The following is a 21,173-nucleotide window of genomic DNA, read 5'->3' as shown; positions in this document are numbered from 1 at the left end:
AATTCAATTTAAGACGCTGTTCTCCATACAAGTAATTTTCATTTAACAAATAGAAAAAGGACTGTCTATTCTGTCACTAAGTAATGCAGTTGTTAAGTGAAACATAATGTGACCGTGCTGGACTTACAGTATGGCATCAGTTCCTCTGAGGTCAAGCGAATCACTATGGGTCATTAAGTACTATAGCCTGTGACTATGATTTGCAAGATTCTGCTGGCTTCCACACTGACCTTGCTTATTGGAAACCAGCTCTAATGGTCACAAATACTGATCACATGACCGGAGACACCGCAATCATCCTAAATGCATGCCAGTTTCCAAGTGCCCAAATCATGATCACTATCGGGATGCTACAACTGCCACAAGTTCTGAGTATGGGTTTTTCAGTACCATCATAATTTTCAGGCAAATGGTATGTGAGGATTACCTACACTAAGTTTACCCTGTGCTACTACATCAGTAACTTTTGAATAGCAAGTAACAGAATAAGGCCACACTTGGAATACTGCATCCAGTTTTGGTCACCACAATGCAAAAAAGATGTTGAGACTCTAGAAAGAGTACAGAGAAGAGCAACAAAGATGATTAGGGGACTGGAGGCTAAAACATATAAGGAACGGTTGCTGGAATTGGGTATGTCTAGTTTAATGAAGAGAAAGACGAGGGGGGGACATGATAGCAGTGTTCCAATTTCTCAGGGGTTGCCACAAGGAAGAGGGAATCAAGCTATTCTCCAAAGAACCTGAAGGCAAGACAAGAAGCAATGGATGGAAACTAATCAAGGAGAGAAGCAACCTAGAACTAAGGAGAAACTTCCTGACAGTTAAAACAATTAATCAGTGGAACAACCTGCCTCCAGAAGCTGTGAATGCTCCAACACTGGAAGTTTTTAAGAAGAAACTGGACAGCCATTTATCTGAAATGGTATAGGGTTACCTGCCTGAGCAGGGGGTTGGACTTGATGACCTCCAAGGTCCCTTCCAACTTTATTAATATTATTATTATTATTATTATTATTGTTGTTGTTGTTGTTGTTATATTATTATTATTATTATTATTATTATACAAACAAAGGATAACTAAACATACAAATTCCATGTAAATGTTTTGAATCTCAATAATACTCATTAGATCATATTATACAATTTACTTCCACTTACAACATAATTCTAGCTGTCATTAGAAACAGCTTTCAAACAGCAGTTAACAAGTCATAAGCCTTGGTAGATAAAATAATTATCAAAGTAGAATGTTGGTTATTTTTCTCTTTTTCGCTTATTTCAGATTTAAAAGAACAAAGAGAAATGTAAAAAGGTAAAATATAAACCAATCAAGGCAACATGTATTTTCTATATGCTGAGATAATGAGAGTCAAAATCAGTTCTTGAAGAACATTCAACAGCCCAAGTGTATTGCAGAATTCTTCTGCACCAGATAGGCAATGAAGCATCTTAAGAAGGAGTCCTTCTGCAGCAGCATACATACACAGAGCTCAAAGATTTTTAAGGCCTGAAATAGTAATAGAAATACAAACACATCTACCTTAAATTATGCTCAGGAAGCACTTGACAATCAGGGCAAACCTTCTGGATCCCTGTATCTTGTACAGGTTAGTAGTCTAATTTTTATGTTTCACATCAAATGCAAACTCCAGACATATTTCAAAGGACACCCTATGAATAGCTTTCTTGTGAGATGACCAGCTTAAAAGATTAGATATAACCATGGATTGCTGTTGCCAAATCTGACCAGTTCAGGAAGAATCACAGCTGGCATGCCAGCCATAATTGTGCATAGTCTACTTCTTTGCCATGGTTGTGACACCTGACTCCAAGGACAGCTGGTGTTGACTAGATAGAGCTTCCGGATTGTGGAGCTGCTGCACAAATGGGAGAAGGTTCCAAGTTTGGAAGTCACATTGGTTGCTAACATTGCAATACATAACTGTACCAAAATAAAGCAGTATACCCCAAGTAAAAGGAGAAACCATGAGCAGTATTTTCAGACTCAAATTTTCTAAGTGTGCCTTGCCACATAAACATTAAGAAAACATACACAGTCAAGTGCCGTTTTTATTAATTATGATAATTTAGTTGGAGACCTGGCATCCAGGAGAGGACTTTCTTTGAAATGTTTCTCTTGGATGGAATTAGTAGTTCATTTAGTGTTATATTGTGAAGACTGCAATTTATTTGGGAATTTATATTATAATCACTTCATTCAAAAAAGCTCTCATAGATAACTAAATGAAATGAATATAATGATCATCCTCAGGTTTGGGATGAGATGGAAAGCAAATTCACTTGGGCCATCGAATCAACTATCAGTTGGAAATAATGACTCCCTCATTCAAGAGAAGTTCAAAGAAATCCAATTAGTTATTTCAGCACACGCACACGCACACGCACATACACACACAAACATTTAAATTGAAACAATGTTACAGGTAAAAAAACGTGAATGAGAAGAGTTAACAGAGTAAGATGGCAGATTGGCAGATGACACCTACAAGAAAGGGTATAGAAGTTTAATATAAGTTTCTTAAGGAGAAAACAACGTATTATTATAAATATTCACCTTTGTGTTTCCATATAAGCAAGTTCCCAATACATAGACACCAGTCAGAGGCTGACCTGGTTCTTAATGATTCCTGGCATCTATGAAACTGAGAAAGAGTATCAAAAATGTGTATCTGTCCTTTATTTCTCTTCTTCTCAAGTGCCAATTTTGGCACAAGAGCCTTTTGAAAACCACCCCCTTGCCCTCCTTATGCCTGGAACAGGGACTCTCTATATAGATCCTTGTGAACCAAAAAACACGGAAGGGAAGAATGAACAAAACCTATATTTGAACACTGCTCATCTAACACCTTGAGGCTTATGAAGTTTGGAATCTAAACGCAACATAGGCAGAGTTTTAAAGGGATGTAAAATTATAGTCACCACCATAAAACATGAAAGTTCTTTCTCAAGTTTTGTGGTGGTAGTGTGTAGAAGGACAATTACTGTTGGACAAACCACTGCACAAGCAAAGAGCTCACTTGGCTATGTACATTATCCTAGCAATTAGAAGCTGCTATAAAATCTTTCTCCCATTCACTCAAGCTATCCCTTCCATTAGAAAGAATGAGAGTACCTACTTTCCTGGAAACTCCCAGAACACAGAGAAGGACATGGAAGTCTGAACTGGGACATGTACTGTATGCATTGACTTTTTGATGATACCTATTAATGTTGCAGTAATTTAATTAATAAAATCAATTGGCCGCCCATCTTTGTTTTTCAATTTATAAACCCTACATTTATTTTTCTAATAGGTGTGTAGATAGATAGATAAAGGTATAGGCAAGACAGTTTTTTAGCATATTTGTTTACCATTCTCATTGCTATAGTTCACCAGCATGCCACAAAAGACAGTCAAGAGCTTCTCATTGGCTGGATCTGTTTTACTGCCCAGTGACCTTAAATGGTCTATTACAATCTGTGCCCCACCTGCATGGTCAACAGCACTTCTGCCCTCATCTGTAAAACAAAGAGTCAAATTAAGAAATAAAATTAAAAAGGCACTTAAGAGTTCCAAACATAACAATAATCATAAAGAGAATAAAGGTCTTGGATTATTAGTGCTATTGTAAATGTGTTGTGCAAGAATGTTTCAGTAGGATTTTACATAATTTATCTATGACAGAGATGCTTAGGATAACTTCAGGGACTATAATATCATGGGAAAACACTCATTAGATTTACATGCTGAGTTTTGTTCATGATCTTGAGTCACAGCATCTTCCTCCCATTTCCCCCCCCCCCCAGAAATACTCTGTGAGCTAAATGAAAATTATTTGATCTGATCCAGGAAGTCCATGGGTGAGAGCAGAATCTAGGTCTCTCTGCCGCCAATCCAACAATTTAATCAATACATCTCAAAGGCACTCTGAAGGTAGGGAGTCAGGAAAGGGAATGTCTTCTTCACAAGGAAACAAAATATTAATCAATACATCTCAATGGCTTTCTGAAGGTAGCGAGTTAAGAAGGGGAATTTCTTTTTCACAAGGAAACAAAATACGAAGAATTGAATCTCCTGAAAGGCATATATTTTCCTTAGATCACCTTGCATAGCTCCTATTTTATCGCAGATATATCACACGGTATCTCTGGATTTTGGAAAGTCAATTATACTCAAATAATATTAACATTTTACAAAATCCATCTAGCCAATAAAAAAGGTAGGTCAATCAAGAAGAGAATTCCTGCAAAATCAGATAAGTCTATCTGTAGGTAAAATATTTTGAAATATTGCTTCCTTTAACAAGTCCTGATGGACTACATGTGTTTATACATACATACATACATAAGCAGCTGCTTGCACCTGTATGCCGGTTATGTGAAAAAATGCTGATGAGGTCCATCGCCAGATCAGATAATCAGTGTTTATAATGATTAGCAGCTAAAAGGCAAAGGCTGTTTTAATGGTATTTATTTGACAACATTTATATACATCCCCAATTTAATCAATCTGGTCAATATACAAAATCATAATACATTAAAAACGCTTTGCAATAAACATAAAAACTAGATGGTTGCCACACCACCTCACAAAACGGCAAAGATCTGTTAAGGCAAAATGATTGTTCCATGCACACCAAACTGTCAGAAGTAAAAATGATGTCTTTCTGGGACAGCACATTTCAGAATGAAAAATCCAATTCTGAGAAGGTTTGTTTTCTAGCTTATACTTCTCTTAACTCCAGGAGGATGGGGAGAGGGGTCTTAAGTAAGCCCTCTCTAGAAGTTCAGATAAGACAGCCAAGATCATGTTTAATATGGTGGCCCCTGATATATACTGACATTATGATATATAGGACTTTATACGTTATAACCAGAACCCTGAAGTGGTCTTGGAAGTCCACTTCCAAAGAAAATGCAAAATAAAGCAACTGCAGAATAGGAAGGACCCTACAAAAGTGCATTTCTTCTACTAACAGTCTGGTCACTGTTTTCTGAACTCATTGCCACTTTGGGATTGCCTTCAAAATGTAGAACATACTGCAACAATCAAATTACATGATGACCAAAGAATGAGCTACCATTGTCAGAAATTCTCAGTCAAAGTTGTGTATGAACAGTGGTGGTGCTGGAGGCTACATCCAGATTCAGGAGGAAGTTAATGCTTCTCTACAGAAGGACAAAATTCTACCACCTTCCACCTTGAAGGAAGTGGTAATATATTGCCGCTCAAGAGGCTATCCCTCAATTCAACCATATTAAACAACTTCAAACCAGTTTCCAATCTTCCCTCTTTAGGGAAGGTGGTCGAGAAAGTGGTTGGGAATTCAGGATACAGGATCTTAGAAGGCATAGACTATTTAGATTTCTTTCTGTCACAGAAAGAAACAGAATAGGTCATTCTGGAAGATGACTTTAGTCAGGAACTACATGAACTTCTTTGTAGTCCTGTAAGAAGTATTGGTGGCATTTGACAATGCTGATCATGGTATCTTTCTGGCATTCAGCATAATCTGGAGTCAGACTGTCATATTTTCCAAAAGATAAGTTATAGTTTAGAATGCTTTGTTTTCTGCTTTATTTATCCAATCAGCTGTTATTTACAACTGCTTGCATTTGCTTGCCACCTACTCAATCCTTTCTTCTATGGTATAAAGAAATCTAGCAGCAGAGCAATGGTATTAGTCATTGTTTGCCAGTTTAGCCATTGTACCATAACATAATTCCATTAACTATACTTTGCAAAGAGTTCTTCAAATAGGACTTGATCCTAGTTTGCTATCTAACTACAAGTGATTCAAAGTTAGTCTTCCATTTGTTGAAGCATATTGTAGCAATATTTTTAGAAGAAATCATTTATGCTTGGACCATATAACCCCCCCAAAATTATACATTATTTGATTGCTGAACTTTTTATGGATCATATAATCTAAAGTAATGTATTATAATATTTTTATATAATCTAAAATAATGTATCATAATGTTTCTCATTTGTTTTGTAATATGAATATAATATATTGAACATTAAAATCCCTTCTCCCAGACAATAAAGTAATGCCTTGCAAAAGAAAATCTTGAGGCAATTCATTTAACACAGTCCATTAGCAAAAAAAGAAAAAATATAGTAGGATGTAAGGAATCTCTGCAATCATTATTATGCATAAAAATTGTTATGAAAGGTAAAGAGATTAACAACGTTGTCAAAATCCACATGTATGCCTTTCTTTCCTTCCTACAAGTAAAGAACTTTGGATACAAGAGCTATGATACACACATGAGCTCCAACACAAAAACAGTTCATATGTACAAACACATTTTCCTCTCTAGAACAAAGGAAAGGTCATCGATTTCTGTTTTATTTGATTATACACAAGGGTGCAAAAATATCATATTTTCATCACCATGTTTAAGGCATTTCCATATCAAATGCTACATACAGATCTTATTGTGATGAACTGGGACAAGAAATTCCCCCAAACCAAATGACTCAGTCATGTTTTGCTGCAGCAAACATTTTGGGGGATCAGATGTTGGTTTTTAATGGTACAAAAATTATCCAGGGAGGAGCCTCAGGCTAATCTTTGTTTTGAAAAGGGAGCTGTAAAGATTGATCAGTAGCGTGGAGTTAAAAATATCGTATATACTGTCTTAAGTATTCTGGAGAGAGAACTGGATAAAAAATGGTCAAGCAAGTAAGCATTCCAGGAAACTAATGCTTATTCCTACGACTTATATTATATTACACCAATATTCTGCAATTAGAACCCATCAAAATATACATACATTTTTGTTACCATAAATGAACTGATTTTTAAGAGACTCCTTGCAATCCAAATTGTGTATATGTAAAAATAAGCTGAAAAAAGCCACATAGTTTGCAGGTATTTGCTGGGCTGTATGTAAAGCACCCAGAGATTTTGTTCCTTATCACAGGGGTCCCCAACCTTGGCAACTTTAAGACTTGTGGACTTCAACTCCCAGAATTCCCCTGCCAGCCATGCTGGCTGGGGAATTCTGGGAGTTGAAGTCCATAGGTCTTAAAGTTGCCAAGGTTGGGGACCCCTGCCTTATCGTATGATATACAAATCCACACAAAAACAAATCAACTGCACATGAGATCCAAAGACTAGGTGGACTCTATGAGGTCTTATAAATAACAGAGATTGTTGTTTAGGGGAATTTCCCCCCTCTTCCCTTTAGCCTCCCTGAGCCGCCTCCTTCTTGCAGATGATGTGAAGTAAATCTGCCTACAGAACTGTTTATTTACAGGACTTGACAGTGAGAAAACTCACCAGTGCCTTTTTAGATCCACTTAATCTAAAATTAATCAAAATTAATTTGGGGAGAGAAACTGCCAGAAATGCTGATTCTGTGACTATGTTCCAGCAGTCTTCACCCTTTAAGAAAGGACAAACCACACTGTAAATTCAGGGTGTCACAATTCTAATTACCGTCTCTCTCTCTTCTCCATGCATAAAGTATTGGAGAACTGCCTGCTAAATATACCCACCACATCCCAGTCAAAACAAGTTTGGAACATGTTGTTTTGTCTTATTCTCTGTTTGTCTATTACCTTGTCAAGTTCAGCGGCGAAGTAAACTCCCACGTAAAACATTCCCAGTTTCTGTAATAAATTGGAAGGTGTTGCTGCCTTTTGAAATAAACAGTATATATTTTTTTTTTAAAAAAGCAAAAATGTTCTGCTGGTTGCAAACCTAACAAACAAACTCTATTCACACAGTTTGCATCACGACTGTTCTCAATAAGTCTTCCTCAAGAACAACAAAAGGTGAAACGTAGCATGGTCCTGTTTGCGTAAGAAAACCCAGGCATAAAATTATAGCATTTATACATACAAGGCTGCTCCCCTTAAGCTGGCTGAACTTGAAAAGCCAACTGAGGTTGCATCTGATTAATATTTGGAAAGGAGACCACCAGGAAATTTCAGGCTGTAGGATAAATGGGGAAGTAAAAATAAAATCCCTGAGGCAATAATAAACTAATTCTGTACCACTACCAAGAAAGAAAAAGCAAAGGTTGCTCATGAAGCCACTATGTGTTGAGATGACTTAAAGGATGCTTTATTTTGCTTTTGCTACTGCTACTGTTTTTCTGTAAGAGGATTTAGCAATTCAGTTCCAATGTCTTACTCTTCAGGACTGCTTTTCCCTTGCAATAACTTAAAGCCATGGCGATCATAAATCACTGTATTTGATGAAGTTTCTTCTCTTTCTCTAGTCTAGGACAGTCTTTAAGTAATAAGACATAAGTATTGTATTTCTGAACTTGCTTCAAAATATTCACTGGAGTTTGCTTTACAGCCATGTTTGCATACTTAAATGTTTAGGTGCTCTGCATACTCTATGTACTCAAACATCCTGCTCATAATCACCTTATGCAAATTATGGGAGCATCACCTCTGAAGAACATGAGCTGGAGAAATCTGGTTTAAGAATTCCAAGAGCAGTAACACAGACAAGAAGATAATCTCCTCTTTCTCAAATACATTTTGACCCAGATTCTGAATTATTAGCGGCTTAGCTAGATTAATTAAAATGGCTGAAGATGAATCTATTTAAGAGTAAAGCAATGATAATCAACAGCCTGGAAATCAGGCAGTAAGCTGGTTTATTTGACAGACATACTAGGGATTCATCACTGGCTTAACTATCTTGTGCCATGTAATCTACCATGGCAGACATATAACTTGCTAAGCCAAAGGGTGGGTAGGTAGAAGTCTCTGTTTTTTCTTGTAGCTGGAGCAAGGATCCGTTTTATTGTCTTCCATTGTTGTAATGGAATTATAAGATAAACAACAGTATATGATCATTTTCTTATCATACAATATAAACATTAAACAGTCAAGAAGCTCTTTATTGGAATATTCAGTAGATGTATTTCAAAATATTCATTGATACACAGGTAATAAACTGTTCAAAAAGAAATAATATGTGATCTCTACCATTTTGCTGTTTCATTCACTAGGGGACAATATATTTGCCACATTTAAAATAAACCTGTGACCAGAACAATCTCTTTATAATTTCACTGTTAAAAATGATGCAATTTTAATTAATGTAGTATTTCATTGCTATCCTGGCAAAGAAGAAAAATAATATTAATTGCCAAGGGGACTCTTAGCAGACAGTCAACTCACTATAGCCAACAACATAATGTAGCTTTAGCTCCTATGTACCACGTCAACGAACTAATTGTTATAAAACACTAACACTTTTATAACTTAGACATTCATGTTAGATATGAATGAACAGAGCAATTATGAATTATATAGAAAGCAACTATTCTTAACAACAAACCGTTGAGGAATGTAACTGATGTTATTTATCCCCATTTATGATGCTTGGAACATATTATTGTAGATAAACCAATTTAGACTTGTTAGAAGCAAAACTTTTCTACTTCTATTTTCCTTATTCTCATTTTGCACAAATAAGGAAATAATAATTTGCTTGGAGCATTCCTGATTTCCCATTGTTTATTTTATAGGAGCTGCGATAGCACAGTAGTTAGAATGCAGTACTGCAGGTTAATTCAGCTCACTGCTGGGAATTTGATCCTCACCAGCTCAAGACTGACTCAGCCTTCCACACTCAGCCTTCCACTCTTCCAAAGTCGGTAAAATGGGGGCAATATGCTGACATTGTAAACTGCTCAGAGAATGCTGTAAAGCAGGGGTCCCCAACCTATGGTCCGTAGCCCGGTACCGATCCACGGCCACCAGGCCCCGGAAATAGCTTGCGAGGCCCCGCCCCACTCGCGGTAGCACCACTGCGCAGGCACTAGTGGCCCCACTTGCGCATGTGTGGGGACGCTAGCACCACCACCAGCATCACATGAATGCTAGTGGCCCTTTTGCGCATGCGCACAGGCGTCAGCGTGTCATGGATGTGTGTGGCCCACTTGTGCATGCACACGCACGCTAGCACCACTATCGTGCACACGCCCGTTGGCTGTGCGCGTGCACATTTCCCTACAACTCCCTTTCCTTCTGAGCCACCAAGCTGGAAAGGTTGGGGAACTATTCCCAGCTGATGTCATAATCCTGTGATATCCAAATATGCCTCTATAGTGGTAATTAAAATATGTCTCTATAACTATTAGACAATATGTTGTGTATGGCTCTAAATCAGACATGTCAAACACAAGGCCCGGGGGCCGGATGCGGCCCGCAACGTGGTTTCATGTGGCCCACGAAGCCATCCTGGAAACAGTGAGGGAACGGCCCCCGCTGCCTTGGCCCTGGCCCAGGCCAGCTGGGAGCCAATATACAATTTTGTGGTGGCCATCTATGCTAAAACGCATTCAGTCTTAGCTCCACAAGGCCGTCTGGAAACAGTGAGGAACCAGCCCCTGCCGCGTCTGCCCCACCTCCTGGGTGCATGCTGGGGAGGTGTCACCCTTTGTGAGGAATGAAGAAATGCACCATCGCCTGGAAGTGGCCACCAAATGGCCCTTGCCTACTTCACATATCCGGCTTGATGGGCTCCGGGGGAGGGGTTTCGGCAGGCTCTTCCAGTGGACCATGCCTTGGCACTTGCCCTAGTCCCACCCCATTCGGCCAGAGACCTTCAGATCTGTCCCACTCCTGCCCAGGCCCCCACAGGCACCCTTGACGCGAACGATGTAGAGCTGGCCTTGCCCACCCAGTAGGCCACACTCCACCCATGCCCACCCAGTAGGCCACGCCCACCCTGGCCACACCTACCCGCCCCCCCGAGGACAACCGCAATGCTGATGCAGCCCTCAATGAAATTGAGTTTGATACCCCTACTCTAAATGGTAATCAGAACAAGAAAACAAACAACAAAATAACCAAGAACAAAGATGTAGATATCATGCCCATGTTTGTAAAAAAAAAAAAAAGTTATCTCTGAAGACCGAGAATCTGTATGCTTCTTTTTATATATTAGGAAACATTGGTTTCATCTCTAGACAAATATAATTATGAAACATATTTCTACATGTTAAAATACACTGAATATCAGCTGCAGTTTCATTCTTGTTCTGATGTTACAATTTTATATTTGGGCCTTCTAAATATTTGCCAACCTGTTCCATTCATAATAAAATTCAGCATATATTTTTTGTGGTTCCTTTCTTCCAGCAAGGTAAAATTGGCAGTAAAAACATCTACTAATAAAGTATTGGGTATACTTTTTGACAGTGATATAGCAGTTATAATATATTACTGTCTACAGTCCCTCTGATAATTATCTGCTTCTATGTCTGAAATTTTTATTTTTATTTTATTTTATTTTATTTGGTTTACATGGCTAACTGAACCTTCTGCTAAAAAAGCAGAACTGACAGCAAAGCATATACACATGAGAATCTGGATTCATATTTTGTAACATCACATACGATGATCAGTGGGAACCTAAATATGGCAAATTCCATCCAGTTTTATTTTGTGAGTTGGAGTAAAATTGCATTGCATAACTCTACTGATTTATTTATAAAAATAAAATTTGGCAAGTCTTCCACTACAGAAAACTGTAAAACAAGTAAACACACAAGACAATTTTTCTATCTCTGTCTTCAGATCTTTAGACTATTTGTCAAGGATTTGCCTGCTTCCATTTAAATCAATGAAAACCTGTCATGTAGGACAACACCTGCTAATGTCTCAGAAAAATTTGCACAAAAGCTCCAATAATACTATAAAAAATGAATAGGTAAGATTTAAAAATAAAAATATAGATATTTGAAGACTTACGGCTGTCATAGCATATGTTGCCCAAGGCACGCCCCGTTTGAAGAAGCACCTCCTGATCTTTACAGTTTAAGAGCTGAACCAAAGGTGGGATCAAGCCAGCATCCACACATGGATTCCGCATAAACTCTACAATCCATGGAAAAAGAAACGAAGATCAATTAAAGACTATTGCCTAAGAATTATTTATTGGTACGTTTGAAACAGCTGTTGTTTTAAGATGAAGTTCAAAATTTAAGCATTGTAATTTTTACCCCGAGACTCTCATGTTTAGACAAAATGAGGATCTCTTATTCCTTCTTCATATCTGCAAATCCTTTCATCCCTTTACTTTCAGTGAGTCTAAGCATGGCTAAATCTGAATCCAGCCCATAGTAATTTACTGCCTGAAAAGGTGGGGGAATTTTCATTCTGAAGTATGATTATTACTTGCTAGGCTTTGAGTATATACTTTGACAGTAGAGTAGGGTCTGTAAAGCAGTAAATGTTCAATGTGCTCTGCATACAGAATGAAATGGTAATCTTTGTAACTAAGCCCTCAATAAAGGGGTAGATTTTAAAGAATGCAATGAATATGCACCTTGCATAAGGTTTTGAATTTATTTTTTATGACCCTGAGAACTCCTAGGAATTGTATTGCTACATTTTGGCAATAAGCCAGTGATTAATAGCAATTAATAGCCCATCTTTTGGGGCTAGAAAAAAATGGGGAAAAAAATCTGGTGCATATGCCTTGTTTAGGTTTAAAACATCAAATACCATGACCAATTCCACCTCATATCTTTTATCCTTAAGGTACACTCTGGCACAGTCTTGTCTTTTTCATCATTAGAATACTTCCCATATATCCTGATTTTTGCCACTCTTTGTATTTAATGTATGCTCAATGCTCACTTGCAATTAATACACATTTCTGAAAGTATGTTCTTTTTGATGGCACTAGTTACTAGTATAACATAAAGATTGAACTAAACAAAAACATGGAGAGAGAGAGAAATGGAAACATCCATAAAATGAAAACTTAAAAAAAGTAAAACATACTGACAACGTGATCTGCAAAACTGAAGATGTTCCAGCAAAAAAGGCTTTGTGGAAAACCTCACCATTTTTGGCTATTTCTGCTATGACGTTAGCTACTTTTGCAGTGCAGGAAGACTGCGGAGTCAATAGGCTTGCAAACACCGGGAGAGTGCCACTTTTCTGGATTTTTTCACTTGTCTCAATATCTGAAAAAAAAACATATACAACACTATATTTTATAAAAGAAGATCACTGTCAGCTCTTTAAGGTTGTTTTTATCAGGAAACCGACTCCACAAGAAAACCAGATATAAGCTTTATTAAGAGGCTATATTAATAAAATTTGGCAAATCTGATTGTGTTTTTCTTCGCTTCCTTCTTATATCCCACTGAGTGAGGCGCCAGCCTAAATCTTTCCTACAATTATCTCCTTTCCGAGGGCTTAAGGAATGCTTCTGCTATTTGTTCATATAATGATTTCTGAATATTTCCCTTTCCATGATTCTCTGAAATACAAAGTACAGAGAAGAGTAACAAAGATGACTGGAGGCTAAAACATACAAAGGGGACTGGAGGCTAAAACATATAAAGAACAGTTGCTGGAACTGGGTATGTCTAGTTTAATGAAGAGAAGAACTAGGGGTGACATGATAGCAGTGTTCAAATATCTCAGGGGTTGCCACAAGGAAGAGGAAGTCAAGCTATTCTCCAAAGCACCTGAAGGCAGGACAAGCAACAATGGATGGAAACTAATCAAGGAGAGAAGCAACTTAGAACTGAAGAGAAATTTCCTGACAGTTAGAACAATTAATCAGTGGAACAACCTGCCTCCAGAAGTGGTGAATGCTTCAACACTGGAAGTTTTTAAGAAGAGACTGGACAACCATTTGTCTGAAATGGTATAGGGTTTCCTGCCTGAGCAGGGGGTTGGACGAGAAGACCTCCAAGGTCCCTACCAACTATTATTATTTACCATCGCATAGTCAGCCAGATGTTCAGACTGGATTTGGCATTTTTGTCTACCTATTGAGTCCTTACCAAGGACTTGGGATAGGCAGATGTGGATGTTTGATGGTATTACACATATCGTCGCAGGATGGAAGCAGTTCCTAGTAAGGCCGCCTTTTGCAATTGACTAATGGCGAATTTGTCAATGCCAATGGTGTTCAAGTGGTGCTCCAGTTGTTTTGGGATTGCACCCAAGGCGCCTAGTACTATTGGTACTACCCTTGCTTGCTTTTGCCACAGTCTTTCTATTTCTATTTGTAGGTCTTTGTATTTTGCTATCTTCTTCAGTTCTTTCTCGTCTATTCTGCTGTCTCCAGGCACTGCCACATCCACTATCCAGACTTTTTTGTCTTTCTTATCGACAATAATTAAGTCCGAGGTGTTAAGTTGCAGGTGTTTGTCTGTTTGAATTCTGAAGTCCCAGAGCAGTTTAATTTTATTATTTTCTATGACTTTCCCTATTTTATGATCCCACCAGTTCTTGCTTACAGGCAGTGATATTTCTTGCAGATCTTCCAATGCACCATTGTTGCTACTTTGTCATGCCACTGTTTGTAGTCAGTCTGTATGATCTTCTTGCAGCAGCTTACCAGGTGGTCCACTGTTTCTTCAGCTTCTTTGCATAGGCGGCACTTACTGTCTGTTGCTGTCTTTTCAATTTTGGCTTTGTATGCATTTGTCCTTAAGGCTTGGTCTTGTGCAGCCAGAATTAGTCCCTCAGTCTCTTTCTTCAATTTTCCTGCTCTTAGCCATTGCCAGGTCTTGTTATTATCTGCTTTCCCAGCTATTTTTTTTAATGAACTGGCCATGTAGTGCTGTCTCTTCCCATGCCTCTATTCTGTTCTTCATTTGGTCTTTCTTGTAGGCCAGTTTGGTCTCTCCAGTAGTCAGTAAGCCTTCCTGATATACTAATTTCAGTGCATCTTCATCATTGTCTTTCAGATATTCTTCCAAAGCCATTTCTTCTTCTTCAACCATCTGATGTACTTGCAGCATTCCACGCCCACCTATTTGCCTTGGTAGGTAGAGTCTGTCAATGTCACTGCGTGGAAGGTCCTTTCCAACTATTGTTATTGTTGTTGTTGTTGTTATTATTATTATTATTATTGAAACCTCTCCCCTCCCATCTTCCTCCCTACTATCCATCCATCCATCCATCCATCTATCCATCCATCCATCCATCCATCCATCAACTCACCTACCTACCTACCTTTATACAGAATGCTACTTTATATACCTACTGGACACTTTGTACCCTAACAGCAACTTCTCCAGAGAAAAGAAGGGGGTTGTTTTTTCCCCCAGTAACTTCAATCATTATAATGAAAAGTACTAAGGATTGATACCAAACCCATCTGCAGAAAGGTCTCCCAACTTATCACTGCAGAAACAGTAACACGCCTCTTGGTTTGGATCAACATTATAGACACATATTTAAGGAGTGGTCAATGTATAAATCAATAAAGCATGTGAAAAAGGCTGGTTCTCAAAAGATCACAAATGAACTCGTAAGATTTCAAATGACTCTACTATTCTACTTATGAGATTTGAAAGATTAGTAGGTATTAGGTATTTATAGCCGCTATGAGTCTTAGCCAAGGAATATCTCCATCTGGACACAAGTTTGAGGGAAACACATACATGGTAACATTCCTGAAATATAAAGTCTATATGAAGCCTGCAATTCTGCTCCCAAAGCCAGAAACTCACTGAATGACTTTGGATAAGTGTTATCTCTCTGCCTTAGAACCTCCACTTCATTAATTTAAAGAAGCCAATATTGAGTGCTACTATAAGGATTATAGAGATAAAGTATAGCTAACATTTTAAATCTAAAAAAAAATTAACAGCCAGAATAAAAATAGTGTATCAGAGCACCTGTCTACCAGAACATCAAGAAATAATTTGAAAACAAAATTAGGATGCTTTGCTTATAAACATCATCTGTTGAAAAATACCTGAAAAAATGCAGGAAGCTAAGACTGCATCTTCTGTAATCTACTTAACAAAAGAGACACAAAAGCCTAAAAAATGCTTTTGCAGATTCCACTCTGCTTTAAATGATATGTCATTTTTCTTCCATTTTTCTACAAAGTCAAGACCAATGTAACATCTTTTCATTTTAAGTTATTACTGTCTGTTAACCCAGCATCCATGTTATGATCAGGACATGTATTTCTAGATTTTTTTGGGGGGGGGGAAATCAAAATTCTACCCTGTGCTATTGTTTTATTAAATTCACTTCTGATAGCAGTTGTTTAATCTTATTTTATCATACCAGAGATCAGCTACAACACTGCTGGTGCTCTGGCTTTTTAATTAAACTTGCCAAATCTTTCTTCATTAATTTAAAAGTATCAACATTGATCAATATTTCTGGTTCTTAGTCAGCACTGCAAATATTTGTCCACAAAGATTGATCAACATAATAGAATTTGACCTGCCCAACAGTACTACCTGTTGAATATATCCTCTATTTCAAATCATCTAACAAACGTTGTGAATGCCTTAGCACAGCATTCTCCAACCTTTCGCGGGGGGGGGAGGGGGATGGTTTTGCAAAAGGGGCAAGTGTGCACGCACATGTGCACAGTTTCATTTGTGTGAGCGGCAGGCGTGGGTGCCTGCCGCTTGCGTGATTGGGCCTGCAAGTGCCGGCCCCTGCTTCCTGCGCACGTGGGGTTGAGAGCGCCGGCGTGTGCATACTCATCCACCGCTGGTGTGGCCTGGTTACAAATGGGCTGCGGCCCAATAGTGGGCCTCAGCCCAAAGGTTGGGAACCTCTGCTTTAGCTTGTGAAATGAATATTATATAAGCAACCATGATAATCAAAGGCATGTAACCTAAAATATTCCATGTTGCTCATAGCCACTGCAGTAGATGAGTAACTACAAAAATGTGCAGTTATGAACTTGGGATACTAAGATACCTAACTATCAGCATGTTACCTTTTGAGTTTTCATCCAGTACAATTCACTTTTAAGAGCCAAGTATTATTTACTTTTCAATTTACTGGACAGTTCAACTGCTTTTTAAAACTAACTAGACAACCTGTGCTCCATTGGGTCATTTCATAGGGGTATTTGCAAAAAGTGCCATGCAGATTAGAAGAGGTGCGTAGGGGCAGCATGTGTCACTTGAGAATGTACAACAGGTGCTGCATGAGTCACAACAGGGGTTGCATGGGTCATGGAGGGGCAGAAGAGGTTGGGGAAGGTGCATGTATGGGTTGCATAGATTAGGGGAATGCATGTGTGGTGGTATGGGCCTGCTTCTCCTGCTTCTCCCTTCCCTTTCCAGCAGGCATGTCAGTGGCTGTTGCTGGGTAGGAGAAAGAGTAAGGGATTGCGAGATTGGCTGGGAAAATGTCATGGAACATTGAAAATGAAGATCACATGACCGTAGCAGTGGCCCAGCAGTGCAACAGCAACATAACATTGAAGTAGCCACAACTTTCCCAAATTTCATTCTCTTGGGAATCATGGGTCCTGGAATTTGGACACATTCTGTAAGTTAGCCCATTTGAGGTACCTTGGTTCAAAAATTGTTACTCTATGATGCACTGTTTTGCTCAGTTAAAGGTCATAATAACAGGATAATAAAACAATAAATTTATCTGGAGATAAGTAAACAGCATCAAAGCTAATGTAACCAATAACATGAAATAGATTTCCTTGACGTAACAGAAGATATTACAAAAAGATATCATTTTAGTCTATTATTCTTTTCTCCAATTCTTCAAACTGTTATGTAACAATGCCAGGCTTTCTGGTGAATTTATTATTTTATTTAATTTAAAATTGAACTAGTGAGGCCAGAAAATAATGTACAAAGACTTCGAAGAAATTAAAAGAGACTATGACTCTAAATAGAAGAGAGGAAATGTCACAGTATGTTGCGGTACTTGTCACTTGCACAAATTAAATGTGCAATGCTTTCATTTTCAATACCAAAGATTCCCCAAACCTATTACAGGAATTATTAGTCGAAATGCACAATCACCCAATGTCACCATGCTCTTCACTGAATGGCTTTTATGTTTAACGCAACTAAAACTAAAGCATCTTAAAATTGAGCAAGCTCTAGCAGAAAATTTCAGAGAAGGGGCTTTACTGATTTAGTAGATTTTGCACAAATTTAAGAGATGTGGCAAGGTGTCATTTTATAGAACAATCAATATACTTTGATTGTTTGCAAGCATAGGAGTGTTTGCTTTGGAAGAAAGAACTAGAGGGAGAAGTAACATTCTGAATCCGCTTAAGAATGTCTACTTTTGAGTCTGGAAATTAAGGTTGGATCCCTTTCCTAAAAGCTTTCCTCTTAATGAAATCTGGTAATCATTTATCTTGTCAAATACACTGTCATAACATGGAAAAGCTTTTAAATTTTGAAATCAAGGGTGATGTATTCAACTTGAATTGATTAAAAATAGATCAGAATCATCCTGAGGAATCACGTTCCAGATAAAAGCTAGCACATATACTGTGCAGCTTAACAGTATTTTTTACATTAAAGCAAGATTCTACCCTACTTCCTAATAAAATTCAAGGACTATTTATACTGTTGCATTATATGTATTATCCATTTTTCTTCAGAGTATCCAAGGCAGAATGCAGACATTTTCCTTCACTTTTATTCTTATGTTTGCAATAATCCTACAGCGAGAATAATTTGCTCAAGATCACTCATCCAATGCCAGTTTGAACTTAATTCTCCCAAGTTCCAATTTAACCTTATAAAACAGAGGTTGCCAGCACGATGTCTTCAGGCACCAGGACATCCATTACTTCTCCATGTCACCTGAGAATGAATACTGTACTCTCTTATACACACATAGACAAGGACAGAAATTTCTGAAAGTGACAAACAGCAAGGTTTTCCATGATCCTGCATAAGAGTCATGAGATGACAGATCTCACATTAGAATATCAATACCTTGTGGTCTCAAATGACATTTTAAGGGGATGGGATCCTTGAAGTATTATGCAAGCTTCAACGTTTGAAAAGATTGGTAACCTCTAATCTAAGTGTATGTTTTGATTTTATGAAGCTATCAAGATTATTTATAATGCTAATGCTACATTTTATATAACTATGCCATATGATTTTCCAGAGCTACATTATTGAGAGTCGAAGCTGACAACATTTCAATGAGAGCTTTTCTATACTGCTATAGAAAAAAAAACCTCAGCCTCTAAAGTAAGTTCCTTCATTATCCTCAGTTCACTGTGAGTCATTCTTATATAAGCAAAAGTTGAAACTAGAAACCATACCACCACAAGAAAGCTTCATCATTAAGTGGACATACATTTTTATTCTGCTCAAAAGATCCTTTGCACTTAAAGTCACAAGAATTTTCTCCTATACACTGGAATAGCCGTGCAGACAAAGTTAGGGACAAAATTACTCTCCATATTATCACAGCAATATTTGTGCAAGATATCTTGCTCCAATTCAGATTTTTTTAAGCCAGTTTACTGATATCAAATATATTAGTGGACTCTGCCTGGATCCTGAAGGTTGAGAGATCCAAGGTACGAATCATATGAATTGTAACTCCAAATTCAAATCTAATCTATTCGCAACGTTATTACCAAACCAAATAATTTAAGCAATCTGAATTAATAACTATAAGAGAGGAAAAATTGTAACACATTTTAAAATAGGAGGAAATATGCTCTTCATCTTCTGTAGCAACCCAATTATTAAGTATCCAAGACTACCTTTTATATATCTCTTGGGTCTTTGATAGGAGAGGATCCTTGAAAAACATACTTCAAGGATGGTTTTCACCCATTCAAATGGCTTACAAGGTAATGAAATATAGACAGGTACATCTCAACAATCTCCTGTCCCTTTATGAACCTGAGGCCCTTCTTGCCTTTCAGCTTTGTCACGAATGGGCACATAGGTCACAGAAAACCTTTCACAAGGCTTGTAGGGTACTTGTTTGCTCTTCAGCTACTGAGACTGTCAGTGTATCCTAGTTTTATTTTAACTAATTGTTAATTTTTAATATACCTGTGTACTAAGGTTAGAAACAATTTTAAAAACCTGAAATGTTAAAATATGGGGCAATAGAGTATTAAATGACAGTATGACTATATTACTTAGAAGGCTACCTCTGACACACCCTGTCAATTCTAATAATCTAATGTTTACTTGGACTGGGGGGGGATAGTACAGGAGCCAACTCTAAACCCTACCAATGACCAGGTAACCTTGGCAGTGACATCTCTGATATTTAATATTATTTAAGTTAGGGAAGCCCTTTTATTTCCTTCCATGTTTCATTAAAAACAGAACCATCCAAATGAATAAGATTAATGGTTTTGCTATTTCAGATTAGTTTATAATACTTCTATCCTTGCTAACCAAAATTTCAGACTTTGCTTTTTCACTACCACAATATTTTCTTGTATAATTTATATCTGAGACCCGGGTATGATCAGGGTAGGAAGAACTATCCCTTTCTGATTACTTATCCTAGTGCAGGAAGTTATCTTCCTAGAGAGAGAGACATTATCAACCTCAGTATATTTCACAGTACTTCTTAGGCTTTCCCATAGTCATATTTAAAAATGTATTTGTGACTCTTTATTCTAGCAGACTTAACAAACCAAGGGCTCAGATCAGAAAACTGCTACTAAAATCAAACTTCTAAAATAATTTCTACCTTCTGGGCTGCTGAGGGAAGGCAATTTGCAAACATTTTGTTAGTAGCGAGAGCTTTTTAAATCCTTACATTTCATATGTATTTCAAAGAGAATGTTAGTTTGAATCCTATACTTACTATTTTCAAAGTGAAGAACACTAATCTATCTTTTGAATTATTTATCATAAACCTAATTTTTATTTTCTATTACAAAGTATTTATTCACAGAACATAATATATAATAAAACATGCATAATGAATAGGTATACATATTCTGCCTCAGATGATACAAACACTCATTGAAGTATGTTTTTCAAGGATCCTCTCCTATCAAAGACCTTCATTTGTTACACACAGATCTTTAAGATGTGTGGTGATCAACCAGTTATTTTTATCAAAATGAAAAGGAATATCTTTAAGTATTTTCATTTATTTGAAGAGCGAGATAGATATGCTCTTGAATATATGATCTGAAGCTTCCATTTGTTTTTATTTCAGAACTCTCTTTGGGATTAATTAGGAACCTGTAGAGAACATTCTCTCTGGATATCAATTGCAGCAATTCTAATGGGGAGCGCTTGCTTTCTATACATTAGGTTATGCTCTTCAGTTGACATCTGAGCCTGTACTCTTATTTCCTGACTTCTGAAATGAAGAAAAATCCTGGGGTTTATAGAAACTCTCCCAAGGAAGATATGCTTGCCTCTGCTATCATTTATCTTCTTGTAACTGGGTGAGACTGAGTGTCAAAAAAA

At 37.5% G+C, this 21,173-nt stretch overlaps 1 protein-coding gene across 2 annotated transcripts in view; it reads right to left on the bottom strand.

Annotated features, from left to right (window-relative positions):
• Positions 1-12,954, bottom strand: part of RAP1GDS1 (Rap1 GTPase-GDP dissociation stimulator 1) — a 37,072-nt gene extending 24,118 nt beyond the window's left edge. Inside the window, exons 1-2 of one of the 2 annotated variants that reach the window (XM_015817400.1) lie at positions 12,840-12,954; positions 11,740-11,865 (exon numbers count right to left, since the gene is read on the bottom strand). In XM_015817400.1, coding sequence (XP_015672886.1) covers positions 11,740-11,860 — 121 coding nt within the window. In that variant the 5' untranslated portion in view covers positions 11,861-11,865; positions 12,840-12,954. Of the gene's footprint in view, positions 1-3,374; positions 3,522-11,739; positions 11,887-12,839 lie in introns of those variants that run through there. The other variant, XM_015817399.1, reaches the window with a different exon arrangement.
• Between the last annotated feature and the right edge of the window lie 8,219 nt (positions 12,955-21,173).

This window comes from Protobothrops mucrosquamatus, unplaced genomic scaffold (assembly GCF_001527695.2).
Source record: "Protobothrops mucrosquamatus isolate PMUCROS unplaced genomic scaffold, P.Mucros_1.0 scaffold585, whole genome shotgun sequence".
Lineage (NCBI taxonomy): Eukaryota > Metazoa > Chordata > Lepidosauria > Squamata > Viperidae > Protobothrops > Protobothrops mucrosquamatus.
This window is presented reverse-complemented; position numbering and strand designations above follow the sequence as displayed.